At 38.9% G+C, this 23133-nt stretch overlaps 1 protein-coding gene and 1 long non-coding RNA gene across 2 annotated transcripts in view; one reads left to right on the top strand and one right to left on the bottom strand.

Annotated features, from left to right (window-relative positions):
- Positions 1–21222, top strand: part of GPT2 (glutamic--pyruvic transaminase 2) — a 26847-nt gene extending 5625 nt beyond the window's left edge. The window contains exons 2-11 of the mRNA XM_085071932.1: positions 5292–5381; positions 6842–6950; positions 10611–10744; positions 12675–12918; positions 13667–13746; positions 14306–14442; positions 15134–15308; positions 16085–16240; positions 17231–17343; positions 18551–21222. Of these exons, the coding sequence (XP_084928058.1) occupies positions 5292–5381; positions 6842–6950; positions 10611–10744; positions 12675–12918; positions 13667–13746; positions 14306–14442; positions 15134–15308; positions 16085–16240; positions 17231–17343; positions 18551–18641 (1329 nt within the window). The 3' untranslated portion in view covers positions 18642–21222. The remainder of the gene's footprint in view (positions 1–5291; positions 5382–6841; positions 6951–10610; positions 10745–12674; positions 12919–13666; positions 13747–14305; positions 14443–15133; positions 15309–16084; positions 16241–17230; positions 17344–18550) is intronic.
- On the bottom strand, positions 6857–23133 carry LOC146432341 (uncharacterized). Its single transcript, XR_014854560.1, has 3 exons — positions 23069–23133; positions 15712–15822; positions 6857–6973 (listed from the first exon to the last, which is right to left on the bottom strand). It is a non-coding gene; the product is annotated as an uncharacterized LOC146432341 (long non-coding RNA).

Genomic DNA, 23133 nt, shown 5'->3' with positions numbered 1-23133 from the left:
CAAAATTTATTCCAAAATAGACCTTTTCCAATAACTCTTCAAGTTAAGAGGGTCCTAATATCTAATCACTTTCCAATGAGAATTATTTCAATTCTGTCATTTAATTCTGTAATGAAATCTAGTGCTTTATTTATATAGGCAAAAATTCCAAATGCAAATCCACTTTGAACAATGTATCAGGCAAAAGTAACTTGAGGACAAGTCCTGTTCTGTAATCTCTGAATCAGATCTGCCAATTAATGATCAGCACCACCGATTTTCTCATGCAATATTAGGGGGAATGCAAGTCGTCACTGCCATTTCAAGTCAAAATCCAGAATTTGCCTTCTCCTTCCTCCCCAAAACAGCTCATGTCAGCTTGAATTACACAAGCATAATACAAACTCAAAGCCTTACTCCATGGTAAGCAGGTCAGGTTTATTTTTCTGCTGTGAGCTGTTTTAATAGAAAGATTGGAATGCTAATTCAGGTCTTCAGGTCCCTATTAGTGAAGGGCCTCTGGGCAGTGCTTTCTTGGCCTCTTGAAAGGAAGAGATAAAAAAGCAAGCAAGCAACTTGGCTACTACAGTGTAGATCTCAGCTATGCTGAAATGTTTGGGTTTGCCAGCTCTCTGATTGTACAGCTTGTTTGTGCAAGTCACAGCAAAACCAGTCTCAAGGAAATAGTACAGTGTTTCCTAGTGTGATCTTTTTGCCTGATAACCATCAAGAGGAGGCTCAAAGCAATGGCGATCAGAACGAAATAATTGGAAACAGCCAGGAGCAGGCAAATTCTGAAATTCAGAAATAGCTGTAATACCATGTTACTCTTCTGGGATTAAAAACAGCTCACACTTTCATGGCCTCTTCAAGGGAACTCTTTTCAATTCTTTTCTATTGCCATTGCCCAATCCAGTGGCTTACAAGCTTCTCACCAGACTGATGGCTTTTCTTTGAAATTTGCTGAAGATTTAGCAAAGACAGTGTCAGGTCAGTTTGCACCCTTCTTTAATCTTGCTGGGCACAGTGGTATTTTGCAGTTTGCCAGCATTTTCAGGTGGTACCTTTGTGAAGGGAACCTCCACATACACTAAAACTCCCAACAGACAAACCAGCTCCTGGCAGGGCATTGCCCTCATGGGAGTTCTTTGGGGTGGTGTATGTTCTGGAATCACATTGTATCTTTGATCAACACCTCTTTCGTCATACTCTCTCCTTGAAAGGCAGCTCATCATTTCATACTGTTCTCCTTTCCTGTTGGGTTTTTTGAAGCTGTCTAGGGGAAGAGGAAGCTTCCCCAAACCTAGCAAACTACATAAAGACTTCTATTGACTCTGCACCAATCAATTCTAGTTCATGTATAAAAATCCCTTCTTCCAACTTTGTGTAATATTTAGATACAGATGTTACAATAATTGTGTCTGGCGTGCTTCATGTTTCAGATGTTTTTCATCTGGTCTCATAAAAGATGCATTTCCTCTGAAAAGAGCAGAGTGACAGAAGTAACTGCTGAAGGAACTAATTTCCAAAGAGCATATTCCAAATCCTGGAAGATTCTTTTATTCCATAAGAATTCTGTCATTATCCAGGAAAAAACTACTGAAAAAAGAAAGTACATGTTTTTATATTTTCTCCTTTACATGTGAAAGATGGCTTCTACAGCTTTAAAAAAGGGCTACTATCATGAATGTGTTTGCTAACACTGTCAGAAGAGTGGCAGGAGCCTGGCCTTGTTCCCGAGCTGAAGCTGAATCACGTTGTGAGCACAGTGTGAGGTGCCGCCAAAGGCAGGAGGCTGGAGCAGAGGTTGTTTTGTAGGGCTGGGCATTGGCTTTCCTCCTTGATGTGGTTCATACCCTCTTCAGAAGGGAGGAGTATCATTCTGGAAGTTACAGCTCACAAGTTTGTTATTAGAGCTCCTGTTATGCAAGCTTCCCTTTTCCAAAGCTCTGCCTGCTTCAATCCAGCCAGACTGCCTCTGGAACACCTTGCAAGCCTGCCTGCATCCAGAGAGAGACAGGCAAGTGGGGTGGGGCATCCCTAGAGGAGAGCAAAACAACTCCAGTGGCTCAGTTCCTGCTCCCCCGTGTGTTCCTCGGCTTGCAGGGACATAAATTGTCTCAGCCCAGGTGTGTTGCTGACAGGGTTAAAGACTGCATGGCCTTTTGCAGTGAAATAAATCTATGACCTGTTGCAGCCCTTTTCCTGCTGCTCTACAATTTGATGTTGAGGTTATCAACATCACATTCATATTTCCTCCTTTCCTACAGATCTTTTCACAGACCTTCCAAAAAGTATTTGGCATAACTCCCCCCTTGGATACCCACACCCACCAGTGCCATCACCACAGGAGAAAACTTGACACAAGTCACCAGTGGCTAATGCCACTCTGTCAGAAGGATCTGAGTAGAATTCTGCCTTGAACTCATCTGCAGAGTCACAGGCACTGTCTAGACTTCCCTTGCTGCCAGCTTCTGATATCCCTGCTTTGAAACTTTGTCCCATTAACATTCAACACTTGCTCCTGCCTGTTATTGTTTTCTGTTCCTTCTCTGTGAAATGGTAAGATGGGACTTCTTGTTCTAAAAAACTTTTAAAGAATTTTTTTAAGAACTTGTTTAGAACTTTTTGTTCTAAACTAAATCTGAACAACTTCTGATACTCCTTTTTTTCCCATAGAGATACTAGAAATCTAGTAATAGAGAAATACTAAATGGCCATAGCAATTTTTGTACAGATTTCACTAGGAGAGGATATAGCAAGTCTCATGAAGACAGTTCTAAAGAATTGGTGATAATAAATTGTTGTCAGGGAAGGAAAAGGCTCCAGTTATTTAAAAGCATTTCTCTTTTGAAAGACAAGAAAGGCAACAGCTCTTGTAGCTGAGACCAAGAAATACAAATTATTCAAGAGGACCATGAGCCTTTAAGCCCATGTGGGAACTGTGTGTACAACACAGAAAACCCAGCATTCCTTCTCTAATGAGATTTTATAGTGAGAAAACTCTTGCGATTGTTTTGCTGTTTTTTCCATCATTTGAGTAGCAAAGGCAGTGTGAGGTTTTTAGAGTAGGTGATGATTTTGCAGTGATGGCAAAGAAAAAAGTTTGGCACTAGTACAACTCTGGATGCTATCAATGCTAATGAGCTACAACATTAGTTACGATAAAGCTGACACAGACACCAAAAAGCTCTGTTACCTTTGTTTTAAAGGCCATACCACTATAAAAACTACAAAAGTACATTATGAAATGCTAGGTACCTTTCAGCATTTCACCAACCAGACAAGCAGCTATTTTTTATTGCAGAACACAATAGTATTTGTGAGAAAAAAAAAATCAATACAAAAATCGTATTTGTCTAATGTAAGGTATTTATATTATTAGGGAGTTGGTTTGTTTTGGTTTTAATCTGATAAAACAGAGTATTTCTATTTCATGTTGCTGTTTTTTCAGACTGCCTAACTTAAGACAAAGAAAGTATCATCCATATTCCTTAACAGATTTGTATTACTTTGCAGATCTAGTGAAACTGATTCAATTTGCTGTAAGTACCAAATACAACCAAAATACGTGGGAATTTTTCTTCATTTCAAGCAAATGGAATTTGTTCTTCTTCTATATACATCTTTCTCTTCCTACTTATTTCTAATCAGAATGAAACAGTGTTGTGCTGTCAGTAGACCCCAGATAGCTTGAAGAGAGCACATTTCCAGCTGTTTACATTACTCATCAATTACTAAACTTCAGGCTCAGATAACTGTAATCTTTATCTGGCATCCCTATTCCTAATTCTTTATTTAGAGCTGAAATGCAGCTCTTAATTTAGGGACTCACTTAAATTAAGAAGCATAAAAGCAAATGACTTGATGGAGTCAGTGTGTCACTTCCAATTATTTTAAGTGAACTTTTGTTTTTCCAATCGCTGCTAAATGTAAGACCATATAAAATTGACCCTTTTCAATCAAGTCAATTTGATTGTAAGTCCAATTGTCTGGTCCTAATGACATTTATAACTACATATTTAATTTTAAAAGAAAAGAAACCTAAAGGCTTTCAGTAATATGATGGAGTGGATCCATAGTGGGGATCATGCAGCCTTAAACCTCCAAATCTTGGCATACCTGGCAATGTGTATCCCTGGTGACTACTTGTATTATTGTTATCTTTGCACATCTGGGTTCTGGTCTGGCATTGAAGTCCAACACATGATGGAAAAGCAAAAATTAGATAAGCTTGCCAAGCACATATTCTATATCCAAATACAGGAATTGGCTGTAAATACATGGATCGGGAACAGGCTTTCTGAGTCCATACCTAGAGCAAGTTGTTATAGGTAATTTTCTACAGAAAACCAATTAGTCTAATTTTGCAGTTCCTTAGTCCACATGACAATTCTGTCACTCTTAGGAGGCCTCCCTACTATCTCTCAAATAGACATTAGAAAACCTACAAATTTATTATTGCCTATTTCACTTACTCTTCTTGTAATGTTGGCCTTTACTTTCAGTTAATATTTTTTATTTAAACCACCAGTGGTTTTTTCAACCAGTCAGCTCCTTGCCTCTTTTATGCCCTTATTTTATTTTGCTTTTTAAAGAGCTGTGATTGCTAATCAACGTTCATTAACTTCTTTCCCTGTGTTCTCATGATCTATTCATTTTCTCACAGGAAAAATGGCTGGCAGTTCAGATTTTGGGGACTAGGAAGTTTTTAAATATTCATGGTGATTATTTAGCACTTCTGCTGTTTATCATCCAGAGCCTCACTATGATATATTTCGTGAAACATCTTTACATGGAAAAGTGGGGTCATCATACAAGGAATACTTAATCTAAGTATAAAACAAATAAGCTAGCAGTATCTGTACTATTTTTACTCTAAAAGAACTAAAGGTATTGAGTTTTCTTTTGCTGATGGTTTCTCAAGTGTTCTCAAATCTTTTTAGCTTCTTGACTGATCCATCCCTCCCTTAGGTGTCTCAAAAAAGTTGCTGTAATACTGGCAGTTAAAAATACCTTTTTTTCATCTTTTCTACTTCAATATGTAGTTTCCAGCCAACTCATTCTCTTACTTGCAGCTAGCAGAGAAATAAAAGCCAGCCTATCATTTAAAAATGTGCCACAGTCAACACAATTTCTGTAAACTGTTTAAGATTTACTGGCAGTATTGTATAAGAAATGCATTAAGCTTTGCATTAAACACTGTAGCCGTTCTGAGATCAGGCACTGTTTAGTTACAGCCATATGACAGATACCAAAAAAGAATCATCTACTTCAGCCCTAACAAAACATTCTGAATTCTCCCTTTCTAGGGAATCAAAAAACCTTTTACTGAAGTAATTAAAGCCAACATTGGAGATGCACACGCAATGGGACAGAGACCAATCACCTTCCTCCGTCAGGTAAGACTACTATAAAATATTATTATTCATTTTTTATTAGAATTCCTTAAAAGCTGTCTGGTATGGGCATCAGTATAAATGATTCCCTAGATGCAATTAGACTTAAAATAGTTATTTTGTAAAGAATTAAAAATGTTCGTTTCTGAGCCAAAGTCCTATTGCTTGCTGATTGTCCTCTTTTAACCCAGTAGCTTTCCTTGGTTTTCATATTATTCCCCACCCTCACTTTTTCCTGCCAATTCTATGTTATCAGTCAGCACATTCTTTATCAATCATGTTCTTCAAGAAAGGAAGTGGTTGTCTTTAAAGACAAAAGCAGAAGCCTTTCTTCATCTGAGAGTATACTTTGAGATCTGCACGTAGCTGGGTTGAACTACATGTACTGTGTCTCATTTTGCACATTTTACCTCTAGGCTAACTTTTAGTAAGGATTACAACAGAATTCTTATTTGTATATTATTCCTAAAACACAAATAAGGTTAAAATTAATATTACTCTATTTACTGAGCATTCCTTACACACTCATGTAAAATTCTCAGTTTATAATATGTAAATTCAGAGAGTTCCAGGACAAACTGAAGCCTTATCAAACTGAGGGTCCAAGTGATGAGATTATAAAATAAAGCTATGCAGCAAATTAGGGAGACCTGAGCTTCTTACAGATTATTCAGATATATTAGAGGTTATTCCAATGTTATTAAAGAAAATGGGAAATCCTTTCTCCCCATGACTGTGTGCACATGTGGATTAATTTATTGTCATTGTCCCACAAGATGACAACAGCCTATCCATATTATACCATGTAAGCATAAAAATGAGAGAGACTGGAATAAATTAAGCTGATCTCAAGAGAGACCTCTCAATTCTTTGTGTCTTACATTTCTTCATGAACTTAATTCTGCTGGGTCGTGTTTCTACTTTTACTATGTTCTATATCACCACTTCTTTTTTTAATTAAATATTTCCCATGAATTCAAATTAGTAAGAACCAGAAGTTATTTTGGGGAAGGATTATTAGAACATGCAACTAGGACTTCAAAATTTGATTGTATTTCTCAATTCTGCTCCCTATTTAAAGATTTGATTTCTTGTCAATAAGGTGGGCTAGTAACACACAAAGAGTGGAGGATAGAGCTGCTTAGAGATAACATAGGAGTAATTAACTGTGCTTTACTGTGTTTGCACTATGCTGAGCTCACTTGGACTCCAATCTTCTCTGTCTGTAGTACAAATAGTTAATAATTCTAGAACTGTTTTTATCAGCATAACTTGGAACCTGATAAGACTTCTCTTCTGTGAGCACAACCCCTAAAAAAACAACTGCAAACGCTTCATCAATAACCCGTGTTTTAAATTAGGCAGTGTTTGTGATCTTCGTTTCCAAGCAAATTTAACAGTAATATCCCTGACTTAAAATAACCATTGAAAAGTGGCCAATTTACATTTTCTTGGCACTCCAGGTAGTGGCACTGTGTACATACCCAAACCTGTTGGACAGTCCAAGCTTTCCAGAAGATGCCAAAAAGCGAGCCAGACGGATCTTGCAGGGCTGTGGAGGAAACAGCTTAGGTAAGGCTCTGGTCCAGTTGCTCCTGTTGGCATTAGAAACAACAAAGGTGGTTTCAATATCTGCAGCTGATGAGGGCAGGTTTGCAGCGTGACCTATGGGTGGTGACCAGTGGTGTAATCTTTTGGTGGGACTTGTCACAGAGGAGAAGGTGAGGGTTATACATCTATGGAACCCTCACAACAAAAACATCTAGGCATAACTCTAAACAGAATGCTGAGATTCTTTGTACTAGGAGAGTGGCAGAGAGTACTAGTGAGGCTCTGTGCTGTTGGTATGGCATCTCTTAATCTGGGGCTCTGTCTCCTGCTGAGACTGGGTGAAGGGTTTTGCAGCTCTACCCTCTCCAGCTGTTTCTGTGCTGAGGAGTCTACTGTCCCTGTAATGCTGGGATCAATAAACAACAGATGTCCATCTCAGCTGATCCAGTGCACACTCCTGGATGTTAATTTTGAACCATCAGTCCAAGTATGTTTTCTGGGGTATCAGAAATTCATGTACCAAGGTGATAGTCATCTGCAGAAGGAAAGCTACACTGCTGAAAGGTGGTAGTTTTTACCTAGCTGAGATAGTTCTAACTGGAGGTGTCAAAGCTCAACTTCACCAAGGTAAAATAACTCTTGAAAGAACTACAGAGCTCTTTTCTTCTGATCCTACAAGACTACACATCAGTAGTAGATCAGTAGAGCCACTGATCCTGCAAGACTACACATGTAATATCCACATAAGTAAGTACAAACTTTGCATATTCAGTAGAAAAGAAATGGAAGAGATAATTTCTTTCTCATCTAGCGACTGCTGCCTACCTGTACCTGGCAAATGCCACTAGAATTTCCACTGTGCAGATAGTGCTACAGCTGCTGGGAGCAGCAAAGAATCTGGCACGCTTCCCTTCTTTCAAGTAGGCAAACAGTGACATTTCAGAAGACTTATTACAGTAATTGGCATATTTCTTAATCTTTGTGATTGCAGTGCCTATTTGCACTGGCATATTTTGAGAGTAGGTGCTATGAAACTTATAAAATCAACAAAACATAAACAGTGATTGCATTAGCAGTATTTCAGCCTTGGACTATTAAAACAACACAGCCTAATACAGAATGTATTTTATCTTCACATTCTTTGTATTGGTTTGTCTTTTACTGTAGAACATTAAAAATATATTTATCAAAACTGAGAAGTTCCTCTAGCTCAAAAAATTCATTTCCTGTCTTACTTTGGAACAATTAACCTATACAGTACTGTTGGCACATAAGAGTTACTGGGGATACATTTGAATTTTGACTCAGTCTTTCATAATTCTCAAATGGTGATTATCAAATTCAGGGACATGAAAGGAGTTCTCAGAATGTTGAATATTGGTCTCTTGGTGCTCCCTTCCCCTTAAGGGCATGGTGGTGTGGGACACCACAGCCCTACTTTGAAGTAAAGTGTAAGAAATTCAGTCTTACATAGTATTACAGAAATATGTTCCTTTTTTTCAAAAGATCATGTATTTCTCATAATTTCTCTTAGCTCAGTAGATTCTGAGGAAGTAGGCCTGAAACAGTTGCAATATTCAAAAAAGATGATAATTCTGAATACACCCTGTTAATTTCAGCGGATAAATTGAGGTTCTGTAACTAACTGGAGTCTAAATGTTTATCTTGAAATTATATATGCCAAGAACAACTGTACCTCTAAATTCCTGGCAACTAAAACTACTGCAGACCTTACTGATCTGCTGTACTGGTTTCTGCCTCCTCTCCACCCTCCCTGCCTCCAGTATGGTGTGTCAGCCCTTCTCTTGGTCTCTGGAGCTCATCAGCCTTTGTACAGCATCCCAAAACATGCAGTTGGAGGCACAGGGATGTGCACCTGAACAGAAGTCACACATTGTTGATAGTCTGACAACTTACTGCTGTTCTCTTCATGGCTGAGAAGGAGAAATTACCTTTCTTGTGAAAAAGCAAAGATTAAAAACAGATCCCCATGTGTAGCTTTAAGAGCTGCATTGTGTTGTAGCAAAACCTTATTTTTCAACAAATTTGTCAATTCAACACAAAGGTGAAATCTCCACATGTGGTCAAAGCCACTTGAAGCTTTGCACCCACATCTATACCAGCCTATTTAAATGTATTAACTACAAAGTTAATGTGAATGTCTTTACCTCTGGAAATGAACTAGAATAGCCCCACTTCCAGTGAACATTTGTTTGGCAAAACCCTACTCATGGTTTTGAGTCTTGCTACTCCCAGGCCATGTGTGAAGGCTCAGATGTGTCCTCAACTTCTCTTGCATCCAAACACTCTGGGATTCTACTGAAACCACTTACTTTGCATGTGGGATAACTGGCATGTCTTTCCAGGCATTTGAGGAATTTACCCCTCTCCTATATACAAAAATACATCATGTGTGCAGCTTTTGTGTTGGGTTTACTTATTTGCATCCCACCATGCAAACACACGGGTTCTAGTCAAAGCCATCAACTGAGTACAATTAAGTGTAGCAGTACAGTGCAATTAAGTGTTCTGTATATCCTCAGTCGTAGGACTCAGTACCCAATGGAGCACAAGACAGAATGACAGCTTAAGTTTGGTCTCCTCCTTTAACAGCATCCTCCTAACTGTGCTCAAAGATCTGTGTACAGACCCAAGATAACTTGTAGTCCTGTAAAAATAAACATTTAGGACATCAGGGAACTTTGTGCCCTCGATTACTATTTTGTCCCATGCAATTGTGCAGTACTTGCAAAGGTTCTTTGTCTTTTTAAATTATGCTTTCACAGAAGTACTACCAGGCAGACTACTAGCAGATAACTGAGTGATAAGAGTTAAGTCAGGCACAATTATTCCACTCCATGCAACAAGCAAAGAAGATTCTGCAGCTTCTTGACAGTGTTCTAAAATAGATGTACACTTGTCACTTCTTTGTCCATCAGTCTTAGGCTTCATAGCTTGAATCCATTCCTCACCTTGACCTAGGCTAATTTTTACTCTTTATGTGTTGCACGTACTCAGCAGTGATGCACACAGGCATCTAACATCTCATTTAAGATTATTAGTAGCGCTCTGCAAACTGCACATGAGATTGCGGTGATTCTAGACATTTCTGCTGAAAAGTGGTTGTGGGAGATGCTGTGGGGGATGGAGAGAAGCAGTTTTGGATTTTTTGGTTTCAGACTGTGGGAGAAAATGATACGTTATTTTTATATTGCAAATAAAACCCTTAGATTTGTCATGGATTAGAAGAAGTTGCTTCCCTTTCCGTTGCACATACAACCTCTGTTCCTTGTTTCCATTACTTAACTAGGAGTTTGTTTACTTTCAGAAGTGCTTCCCAGATAAAGAAAGCAACTGAAAGATAGTAAAAATGGGATTGCTGTCCCAGTTTGCAAAATAAGGTTGAAATAATGTTTTTGACCAATCCAGTATGTTATTTTTGTATTTTAGTGATACTTACTGTATTTGTCTAATTCCAAATTAACTCTTTTGCTTTATGAACAAAATAGTTCCCTTTCCCCCTCCATGGAAAAAAAGAGCAAACCCATCCTGGGGATCCATATAAATATGGCTCATCTATACAAACTACTCCATACAATACTAGCTCAGCAGTTTTGCTATCAAACAGAAAATCTGATGTACATGATATTAAATTCTCATCTCATTCTCTGTTTTTCACAGGATCCTACACTGCCAGTCAAGGTATAAACTGCATCCGTGAAGATGTTGCTTCATATATTGAAAGAAGAGATGGGGGAGTTCCTGCAGATCCAGATAATATTTATCTCACCACTGGGGCAAGTGATGGCATTTCTGTAAGTGTTAAAATTAATTCTGTCCATTCTTGGTACAAACTGTAGTTTAGCAGTTACCTCTGGAAATACAGATCCCCATTGAACCTGTGGTCTCACAAAGTCCTGTGAGTTAGATCTGGCAGATACTGAAGCCACATTCAATGAATATCCAATACACCCCCTGTGTGGATGTCAGGTGCCAACTAGGAAGCAGGTGCATGGTCTCCTAATATACATTAAATTGTACCTTTCTGTAAAGGTAGTATGATCTACAGGTGCCTAAAAATAAATTTAGAAGATTCAGACCATTCAGACTAAATAATTGTTGTCTTCAGTGGTTAAGACACAAACCCACTGAAGATCAGAGGATATCAGTCAGTGGGAAAGGGAAGGGGGAATGACCTCAGAGATGAGACGTCTCAGCAGCTCTTCTTCCAAGTAAACTCTGTTGGTTCAGATAAATGCCAGTGAAAAATCCCAAAAATTTATTTCTGTAGCCAGTTTGTTCAGGAAAAACTTCAGGTTTTGTATTCAACCAAGGCTCAAAATTGTCCTCAGTTAAGCCAGGAATAAGTGTCTCTATCAGATTGCTCCTTTACACAGACACATTTACTGACATTACAGCAGCAGTTCTTGGCTTTTACAAAAGCAGCCCTTGAGAGCATGTTGGTGAAGGTGGTTTTTTAAAGGACATCTAGTGGCAGAGCTCAGAATCACAATGATCCGGCAGGAACAGCTCTCCAGAGGTCTGCAGTCAATTTGCTTTCCAGAGTTTCTGACACTGGCAGCTTGTCAGGAATGGCAGCGCAGCACATCGAATCTGCACCATGCTGATTTGATTTCACCACTGACGTAGTCAGCACTACAACGAGCCTCATTATTTGGCCCTTCAAAAGATAAAACAACTATTGTTTCACACTTCAGGGGACAGAGGGTGTTGAGGAGTTTTTAAATATGCATTTGGTCCTGATTATACATTTTGGATGCTTGGTATTTTTAAACTAGTGGTGGGTACAAAATTATGTTGATTATAAATCATTAGCTTAGCAGCTGAGTATGTGATGAGAGGCACAGAACAGCAGATTTTGTACTAGAACCACCAAGAAACTAAAGGATACTGCTGCTGAGAGAAAAGATATTTTTGGGTTTAGATGCCAATTACATGCTGATAAGGATGCTTGCTTTGATTGCACCTGCACTTCAGAGTTCTCCCTCAGTTATAAAGGCAAGAAATCTCTTTACTTCCTGCACCTCATGTACTGCTTTATTTAATTCACATGTACAAAGGCTCCACATCACACAGCCATTGGGCACAAGGAAATCCTCTGGACTGACCTTAGCACAAACAGTACCTTTCTGTCTGTATCTCCTGGGCATAAACTATGTATGATTATATTTCCATCCTGAGACATGCAGACTTTTGGTCTGTTTTGTTACTTGAAAATGAAAACATAATTGCTCCTAATGTAAAACAGGTTTCTCTGTTCCAAGGGAGAATCTGCACAGGCCTCAGTTCTAATTTCTGGTTTTATTTATTGGTCTCTTGTGGTTAATGAGATAAAATGAATGGAAGGCAGTGAGCAGGACCTAGCTGAAGCTTCTTTGCTTACAACAGGGCACAGCAGAAAAATCATGATCTTGATATTCCTGTTTCCAATTTGCCCTCTAGCTTTCTGCTTAGAAGGTTTTTCCTAAATTTTGCAGCTGATCAGGCACAATCTTTGGAAGCTATGACATGAGAGGATTCCATTAAGCTTATGCCATCCTCACTCAGCCAGTAACAACTTGAAATAAATAAATGTTCTTTGACTGCCTGCTTCTAGAACAGAAATCCGCCTTAACTCTAGACTTTTTTAGGAAGGAAGTTTAGTAACTTATTCCAGAGTATACTATTAATTCTGGTCTGTGAACTTTTTTTTTCATTTTTTTTTAATTCCTCCTTTTTCCCCAGGCAATTTTAAAGATCCTGATCTCAGGAGGTGGAAAATCCCGAACAGGAGTGATGATTCCTATACCCCAGTATCCCTTATATTCAGCAGCCATATCTGAACTGGATGCTATCCAGGTGAACTATTATTTGGATGAAGAAAATTGCTGGGCTCTAAATGTGAACGAACTTCGCCGTGCCTTGAGTGAAGCTAAGGCATACTGCAATCCAAAAGTCCTCTGCATCATCAACCCTGGAAATCCCACAGGTCTGTAGGAATTTTGTTTAATGAAGGAGTTTTAAGACCTTTTTTTTTTACTTTTTCATTCATTTGGCATTGCAGGCAAATCCTAAGTACATGTCACATATGCAAAGCTGAATTGCAGAGATCAGTGCTCTAAGTAGAACAGTACATTGTACTTTTAGAAACATATTTTCAGCATCATGGAACTCCAGAAAGGAGGGAGCAGGTTTATTTCAATGGATCCGGTTTGAAGCCACTTCTTCCACCGAAGTTTTCCAGACTTGTGGAATGACTTTCAGTCACTTTTGGTCTCTGTGAAAGATTTTGCCTCTGGCATGGCCTGTAGCCTCTTGCTTCTGAGAGGCAATGACTGTAATAACTCTGAACTCAGTGGCAACAACTGCCTTCCTCAGAATGTAGCTTTTTGAGTGGTTGAGGTTGATTGGTGAGAAACTAGCTCCCATCTAACCATCATGCATGTGAGCATTTACAATGATTAGCTGTACATAGAGTACTGTTAATAAATCATTGATTGATTACTGTATCTCACACTTCCTTTGCTTGAGATGGACTAAGGTACTTTGTACCATAATTACTCCAAAAATGCTCCTTAATGTCATACTTAGTGAACTGAATTCTAAAGCTCAATAGCACTTTACTGAGAAAGAGAGATATCTTCTTGAAAAGTTGGTAGTCTAGGTAGGTCTGGGGGAAAAGATTTGCATGTGTACTCTCCACTAACTTTCTCCTTGTTTTAAAAATCAAACTATAGGACAGGTGCAAAACAGAAAGTGCATTGAAGATGTGATACACTTTGCTTGGGAAGAGAAACTTTTTCTTCTGGCTGATGAGGTAATGGAATAATCTATTCTCTCAAAAGCACAGCTAAGAGTACTCATATGAGGTATAATTTTGTTCCATTTGTGGTATTGGTATTTTTTAAATACAGGGAACAGACTTTCTGTTATCATATTAAGACATGGTCAGACATACAAGATTCTTAGTATCAAAGGATCAATGTAACAGGTGGCTTGATCTGGGTTTGAGCTAGAGAGAAAGTGTAAGGGACACAAGGAAGAACTTTGCTAGAACTGATCTAAAAACCTACGTGGTGCTCAGACCACTTCAAATGGAAGAAACAGAAGGAAAATCATTTTAAACATACAACTAATGGTTAAATCATACAAAGAAGCTCACTGTTCTTCCAAAGGCCCAGCCTTTAAATGTGGTCACATCAGACAAAAAGTATCATTACAGTAACTATTACTTAACAAAGAACCTTGTGTCTTCTCACAGCTTTTAAGTTTTGAGTGTAAGCACTGTTTCTTCAGTTGAGATCTGCCTCTCTAAAAGGCCATGTTGTATCCTTAGTTGGGGGAACAGAGCACATTAATGTCTTCTGACTGTTCAGGTTTACCAGGACAATGTGTACTCTGAAGGATGCCAGTTTCATTCTTTCAAAAAGATTCTGTATGAGATGGGACCCGAGTACTATAACAATGTTGAGCTGGCCTCTTTTCACTCCACCTCTAAGGGATACATGGGCGAGTAAGTCTGATTTAGTTTTTTTTCTATTTCATCTTCCTCATTAATCTGGACAGCCCTTTGATGTTACTGATCTGAAGGTAATCCACTGTAATTAATCCTCTATTAATTTTAACTAAAGACTATTAAGAAAAGAACAACAAGCACAGAGTAATGGATTAACTCAGTGGTTTTTAAAGTACCAAATAATAAGCGTATTTATTTCAGACACCTAATGCCTCAGTCCCACAAAGGTGAAATCCTACAGTCCCAATCTGGACCTGTGATAAAGGAAAATTGGCCTCCAACATTCAAGGGAACAGCTTAATAATCACTGGGAGGTTTGATATTACAAATGCTTGGGTTTGGTTGTTTTGGGGAGGAGGAGATGGAAGAAAAATAATTTTTTAACTAAATATATGCTGTACAGCCATATGCTCTTGTTCTGAAGATTAAAGATCCATGTTAATTGTTAACCTGCCTAACAGAGAAACTGCATGTCCACCTTTATCTCTGGATGGGATACTAGGACTTAATGACACGTCATGTAGCTCCATCTTAAACCATTATCATGTGGCAGCTGTTTCAACAACCTGTATGCTACCTGCTGTAGGATTCCCATTAATTGTCTTTCCACTTCTGCAGTAATTTTCATTGCTTTTGTGGTATTTATACACTTAAGGTTAACCAGCCTGTTCTGTTCACTTTGTCACAGATGTGGCTACAGAGGAGGTTACATGGAGGTCATTAACCTGCACCCAGAAATTAAAGGACAACTAGTGAAGCTGCTTTCTGTTCGCCTTTGTCCTCCAGTCTCAGGACAAGCAGCCATGGATATTGTGGTGAATCCTCCAGTACCTGGAGAAGAATCTTATGCACAGTTCATAAAGGTCAGCAATAGCATGCTTGTTCTTTTGTACACTTCCCAAACCTGTCCTAAGTATTGGGAACTCAAATTACGCACAGAGACCAATCTTCTTTCCTTTCTCCTTGGAAAATCATGTATTGACACCACTTTACAGAACTATGCAGTGTATTTAAAATTAACTCAGTATGACATTTAAAAATACCAGGAAGGCATTGTCAAATCAGCTTTCTTGCTGATAAATTCAACGTTTTTCCTGTGTTTAATATGACAAAAGGTTTACTAAATAAGATTTGCTGTTACTAAAATCTAAACAGGAATATACGTTTAAATAAAGGTATAAAATCAACCTTTTTCCTAAATATCCAGTGCCTCTATATACTGAGCAACATGACAATCTGTATTGAAGTATACATATAGATTCTCACTTGTAAAAATGAAGCTGAATCTGGCTTAAGATATTATCTAATCAAGTCAAATCACAGGTTCAGGTAACGTGGTCTCCAAAAATAGCCTGGAGTGGACGCTCAGAAGGAAGGCTGTAAGAAGAGGGCACACAGATAGAGACTTCTGGAGGTTATTGTCTGTATACAACACTTTGTAATTGTATCCTGCTAAAGCCTTTTTGCATTGTTGTCTTTAAGAGCACAACTGGAAATTTGGAACATGATTTACTCTAACAGCTCAGCAAAGCCCTAAAAGTGTTTCATTTGGGGAAGGTCTTTTGAAACATCCTAGCTCCTTCTGGTGTTTTTATTGCCATTTCAAATATGTCCAACTGAACCCCTTCCTTTTAAACAGGAGAAGGAGTCTGTTTTGAACAATCTTGCCAAAAAAGCCAAACTAACAGAAGACATGTTTAACAAGATCCCAGGAGTTCAGTGCAATCCCCTTCAAGGAGCTATGTACGCTTTCCCGCAGATCTTTATTCCTTCCAAAGCCATTGAAGAAGCCAAGGTCAGTCAGTCATTCTTACCCCAGTCCATTTCAACCTCCTCTCACCTGTGCCTGCCACTTCTGGTGATAAACTTTGATTCCAGACATAAAGTACAAAAGCAGTATTTCATAGACTGTGTATGATCTTAAGTATAACACGGCCTTTATTTTAAGAGAGGAAAACAAAACAGATCATTTCACCCCAGTGCTAAAGCTGCCAGGCTGAGAGTGTCCCCAAGGACACTGGTGTTCAAGTCACACAAGTAGCTGGCCCTGTGCAGTTCCTAATGGCTGCCTGTGCCTGGCTTAGGGAGGCCAGCACATGTGAGTGACAGTGTGCTACTGACCCTACCAAAGAAGCCCCATTCAGAAGGGTTGGGAAAGAGGGCTGGAGGTTTCCTTACAAATTTCACCTTTTTGCCTTTGAGACAGTAATCTATATTAATAAATGATAAGTCTTTCTGTTCCTAAGTAGAGCTCTGAAACCTAATTTGTACTATTCGTTTTTTAAAAGGAATTTTATTAGCACAGCTGAGAACAAAAATAGGCTGTTTTTCAGCTGCTTATTTGATTAGGTGTATAACCTGTATATATTTAAGAACTTTTCATACTTATTAATCAGGGGACTTCCTAGGCAGCAGATTATTCAGGGGAAAAAATAGTAGCTGCCAACAGAACTGGAACACACAGTTCTCAAATTAATTTAATCTTATCAAATGTCAGTGCCTTAGATTTTTCCAAGTAAAACTTGGAGACTTTTGACAAAAAGTTGCAAGCAAGTCAAGGAGAATAACAAAATTACCTAAACCCTTTCTTTTGAAGTGAATGTTTTGTGTAGGTACTTCAGCCCTCTTTCTCTATGAAGTACTGTTGTTTAATTTAGTGTGAACTGTCCCATCAGCAATTGTTCCTCATCTTCTTTAGTAAATTGGAAAAAAAAAAAGCAGTCGTGAAATTCTATATATTAGGAATATTTTGACTTCAATAATTCCACGGCATCCATTCCCTTAGGCTCATAAAATGGCACCTGATATGTTCTATTGCATGAAACTTCTGGAAGAGACTGGAATATGTGTTGTACCTGGAAGTGGATTTGGCCAAAGAGAAGGAACCTACCATTTCAGGTACAGTTTCTGTTTGTTTAAAAGCAAATTAGCAATAATAAGTAAAGCATCATCCCAATTCTTTCTCTTCTGATTAAATACAGGGATTTTTATTTCAGTTTATGTTGTTTCAGTTTCTACTCGACAGTTTCTGTGGACTGACAGCAAGGTCAAAAGATCTGGTCTGCCAGATAAGCTATTTGAGTTTTTATGGTGTTTTCACAGCTTGCTGACATAATTTGGTTCTATTTTTACACACTGGCACATGAAATGCCTTCTCCAGGAATGCAAACAAGAGTAACAGCTTACACTTTAATCTTAAAGTTGGCTATGGAATTACAAAATTTGTCCTGCATTCTTCTGGGAGGAGGGGGTTAAACTGTGTTTCCAGATGGAGCAACTGCATGAAAAATGCAGTATCTTCCCTATATATCTGCTCCTTAAACACTTGTATAACTTTACCAAAACAAGATGTTCAACTAATCTAAAACTGTGTTGCTTTTGCTTCCAATAAACATAACTTTGCTTCAGCCAAGCAGCTGATAGCTAGAATTTATCATGGAATTTAGTCTTCTTCAGTCTGAAACAACACAACAGAGGGTATCTTTAGCCTTGACAATTCTGCAACACAGCCAGCTGGTTGGGTCCCTGGGTTCACACAGCTCCAGGACAAATCCTAGAGTCCATTCCTGCACCAGTGTGGGAAAACCATTTTGTTCTTTGGTCTTGCATACAGCCTGGCACCCACACCCCATGGGATACTCAGATTATGCAGAAGAAGGGAAAAAGTGGCTAAAACCTGCAGAGTGAGAGTTGCATTGTTTTAATGCTTCTGAATTCAGTTTTCAATTAAAGAAAAAAAATATATTTACTCGTAACTGACAACTCCTAAAGCTAAAAAAACTGGGTGTAATTAGGCATAACCACCCAACAGCAGTAACTGAGTTGTTATTTCTTACTGATAACCTTCTATACCACTCAACAGGAAATAACAGTTCTTGAATTCCTATAGTCTAACCAATTGAAACAATTTGCTCTTGTTCAATAGGATAGTCCAATTAAAGTATAAATGCAGAAAATGAGAGAATCACATCAAACATATATTAAACTTTACATGTTACTTGCTGTGCTTTGAGATTAATCAAGATCTGTAGAAAGATCACAGTTTAGTTGGTTCTGAAGATAATGTGGGTTGGGATTTTTTATTTCTTTAAATATTATTTTTCAGAATGACCATTCTTCCTCCAGTAGAGAAGCTGAAGATCCTACTGGAGAAAGTGAAAGACTTCCATATAAAGTTTCTTGAAAAATATGCATGAAACTACTGTGGCTTTTTCCCCCTCATCCCCTCCCCTTCAAGGCAAATGCAGACAATGAACAATGATGTGCTGAGAATGTGCTGTTTATCTAATTTAACTAAATTCAAAATAGATTGAACCAGACTCAGATACTGCTACAACTTATTGGACTATTAAAATTATGTCTGGTACAGAAGACATTGGTACACCAACTTTTTTTTTTTAAGGGGAAGAATGTGAAGAAAGCAGTGAGAAGAAAAGAGTCAGTAAATGTTTTTGTGCCTTGACTGGAAGTTACATTTGTGAACTTTTGACTCAGTAGGTTGGGGAAGAGAATTGCTCATTAAAATTACTACTGTCATGTGGGTTTTTTTACAAAACAGAAATGCCAAGATCTATTGTTTAGATAGGAATGTGTTTCCCATCTTAAAATTCTATGATACAAAAATCCAAAGCCCTACATTATAGGTATTGCTTGGTTTAATTTCTGTTGTTTTTGTTAAGTATGAAGTGTTCTCCAAACTTGATCAAGCATGTAGGGACAACATGCTTATTTTAAAAAAACTTCAGCAGATGTGTGCAGACACCTTTGAAATTCTGCTAGAAAGAAATCCTGCCGTCCCAGCATAGCTGCAATGGAATAGACAGTTTTGATCACAGGAGTGAACATGGTGTCTGCTTGAACTCTATTTTTCTGAAACTGAAACATAACAAGGAATACAATCTTCTTCTTCCTGTGCTATTCAACACACAATCCCAGCATAAGAGCCCTGAACACTTCCTGCCATTACTCCAGGAGTCTCCTGGTAACTCACATCTTTTATACACATGGAACAGGGTAAGTTACTGTTTCAAAGCAGATGTGAGTACAGTCAGTCCTTTCAAGTAGGGTAAAAAACAACCCTTTCTGAACCTCTCTGTCTGTGGGGAACATTTGTCTGGAAACATGACACAGCCCCTCTAGCTGGCCAAAATCCAGCTTGAACTGGCAAGGACTCACACGTTGTTACCAGGAGAAATGCTGGGGCTGACTTCTAATGAAGGAAAAAGTATTTAAAGGAAAATGTCTTGCACCAAGCATAAAGATAATGATAGTACAGCTGACACTTAAATCTTCCACAGTCATTCTGCTGGCTGAATGATCTGAGTGCTTCTTAAACCCAACTAAACAAGGTGGCTATCTAGGAGTACAGCTGAGTGACTCCAATAATCTCTGCCAGCTTCCCTGCAAAACAAAGGATAGCTTCTGTTTCTCTAGAGCTGGAAGCTGGACACCTTCTGCTAGCTCTGATAAAGGGCTAAAGGAACAGAGCTTTCAGTATTGAGATGTGAAAGCATTAGCATTTGTCAGGCTTAGGCTAAGCATTTACAAAGTTTATTGATTAAGAATATCACATCCAATCTAGTCATTAATTTTCAGTTATTATTTAGAAGTAAACTCATTTTAATGTCTACTGGCACTTTGTGAGGCTGCTGTTGTAGCTGGTTCAACACCCTGTGCTGATCCAGGTTACTAAAGCCAAGGGCTAGAGAAACACCATAGAGATAAACCTGTGCCAATTTATCATGTGAGGAAGACAGGAGATGTTGCCAAGAACTGTCCTTGCCACAGCAGCCCCACTCTATGACCCAGCCTGGGAGAAGAATTTATTCTTCTCAGTCACCTGCCAGGGGTCACAAGTTATGGATGAAAATGGCTTGGCTGCTACACAAAGCTACTGTGGATTGGAGAAAAAAATTATACTTTTCTCCTCAGATAAATGCACTTCTGGGAGGACAGCAGACTGAGAACACTCATGCTGCTACTATCCATTGAAAAATACAACCTGTCAGCACTCTCCACTTGACATCCGTAATATGCACTACTAAAACAAATCCAGAAAACAAAATCGTGCTCAGAGATCAGAATAATGATGTAAAAATAAGACAAACAGCACTTTCCTACTCTAGGAATGTGTCCAAATCAGATCTGGCTTTGGACTCTTAACGCAGTGTAGATTGAAACTAAGATCTAACAATGGGAGTTAGAATATTTTTTATATTTTTGTAACTACAGCTTTTTCATGGGGTAGTATTTGTAATCTGATAAGTCAATAGATTTTATATTTGCCTTGCATTTGCACCTGATACTTCTGGAAAAAAAATGTAAAGGTTTACAAGTTTCTAATGATAATTTACAGGTGTGAAAGGCTTTTCATTTTAAGTCGGGACAGCAATTCTTACACTTTTAAATCAAAATATAATGGCATAAACTGAGTTTTTTCTAAACATTCTATTATGGTGCCTTTTATGTTTCTGACATTATAAGGGATAACAATTTGTTTTTGATGCATCTCATATGGAAGGGTGGTGATTTCTATTGTCCATCCACAATATTTGTATGTATTGTGATACGGTCAATGTGCATTTTGGTGGAACAAACCTGTAAACCTAAGACAAAAAGGCTCATTTTCCATGTCTTTGAAATATTTCATTAATAACAGACAATCCTTCCTTTCAAATGCATGCTTCTAGGTTTGATCTTCCTACAGGTGCTCCTTATAACAGTACTTCAGATGTATAAGACTTCCAAATAATAAAGCACATATTAAAAAAGTGGTAATACTTCTCCGTTTTCTATGTTACTGGAGCAACACCAGCTGGATTCCACTATTCACTGGACACATTTATTAGCTGGACACATTTAACCCCATGTCCAATCCAGTATTTACTAATATTTAGTACCCATGTACCAGATCATTAATTTCTGCATCACTCCAATTTATGGACTTGAAATTTGTCCAACTTATTACCACAAAACTATTCCCTACCGGTGCAGAACTGTAAATAGAGATGGTCTTAGGCAAGTTTATGCTCATAATTAGTCCTATAATGTAAGGGGCTGTAACGAGGAGTTCAGCAGGCCAGACTTCTTTCTTCACAGAGAGGATCAGCCAGTCAGCTGAGGCTGATCAACTGCATCCTGAAAGCTTTGGTGAGGGGTTGGTTTGGTGTTGTCAGTTCCCTTTTAAAAAAACTTGCATGGCTTGTAGGAGATTAAACTTACAGAGCAACACTATCTTGTCTTTTTGCAGTGACACCTCAGAATTACTTAAGTGGTGTTTGGTAATTTCAAAGAAAATGGAATTTAGAGAAACTAGTCCTGCTTCCCTAAACATATATGCATATGGCAGAACCACTAAAAGTACCCCAAAACCAGGATAGTCTCTTCTTTATATCAGGATTCTGAGTTTTTTTTCTGGAACAGAAACACTTACCTGTTTGTTTGGAGGGGTTTTTTGGAGGGGGGGTTGGGAGCAGACTATGTTGTTTGTTTTACAAAGAAGAACATGGTCTGACATAAAATGCTGGTAGTATGAATTGTCAGGCAGATTTTTTACAGCTTTTTCTGAGTGACGTAGGCTCTCCCATCTGGCTCAGGAGATGTGCCAGATGCATATGATACAGAAAGAGCTACTCACTCCAGAGAGCTTGCAGCATCAGTACACACCATGTGAAAACCACTAGTGTTTTAAACATTATCTAAATGCCTTTTTACACAGTTCCTTGGTCAAATTTATACAAAACCCAAGACACTCATACCCCTGCTATTTTTTTATTTAGATACATGCAAAATTGTAAGTTTTCTCAAGAAATTCTACTTTTAACAGTACAGATTTGAATATTTTTATATATTCAATATTTGGTGTAGCCAAGCCTTTCTAATGTTCCATGTTACTAAACATTTATTAAATCCTGTCCTCACCTGAAAAGAATTTGCACAATCTGTAACCATTTGCATCAGACAGAGCCGATTATTCCCTTTGCTAGCTCCGAAGCCCTGCATGTTCCATGTTCTGCACACTGGGCAGCAGTAAAGCACTGAACAGGGCCCTTCCTGTGGAGCCCAGAGGCTTCCCAGCACCTGAGGAAACCCTGGCAGCACAAGCACTGCCTGCCCCAGGGATGGAAACGCTTACCTGCTCCAGCACAGCTCCTGTGTGCCCGGGGCTGCAGCAGCTGCTCCAGACAGGGAACAAAATTCATTGCAACAGCGCAATTCACGTGTGCCACCGGGACCGTGTATATGTGTGTGTGTGTGTGTGTGTACACGTGTGTGTACGTATGTGTGTGTACATGTGTGTTTGTGTGTGTGTGTGTACACGTATGTGTGTGTACACGTGTGAACCTGCCCAGCTCCTGTCAGGGCACGAGGATCATCAAATCGTAGATCCATGGAATGTTGAGGGGTTGGAATGGACCTTAAAGATCCGCTTGTCCCACTCACCCCACCATGGGCAGGTCAGCTCGCACTAGGCCGGACTGCTCAAGGCCTTATCCAACCTGGCCTTCAACACCGCCAGGGCCGTGGCACCCACAGCCTCCCCGGGTTCCAGTGTCTCACCACCCTCAGAATGAAAAATTTCTTTCAATTATCCACCCTAAGTTTCCCCCCTTTCAATTCGTACCCATTTCTCCTTCTCCTGTCACTACAGGCGCCGGCTCTGAGGCACCTCCGAGACGAGGCACCGCC

Source organism: Lichenostomus cassidix, chromosome 11 (assembly GCF_008360975.1).
Source record: "Lichenostomus cassidix isolate B80296 chromosome 11, HeHo_3.0, whole genome shotgun sequence".
NCBI lineage: Eukaryota > Metazoa > Chordata > Aves > Passeriformes > Meliphagidae > Lichenostomus > Lichenostomus cassidix.
Note: the sequence above shows the minus strand (reverse complement) of the source record. Positions and strands in the feature narration are given on the sequence as shown.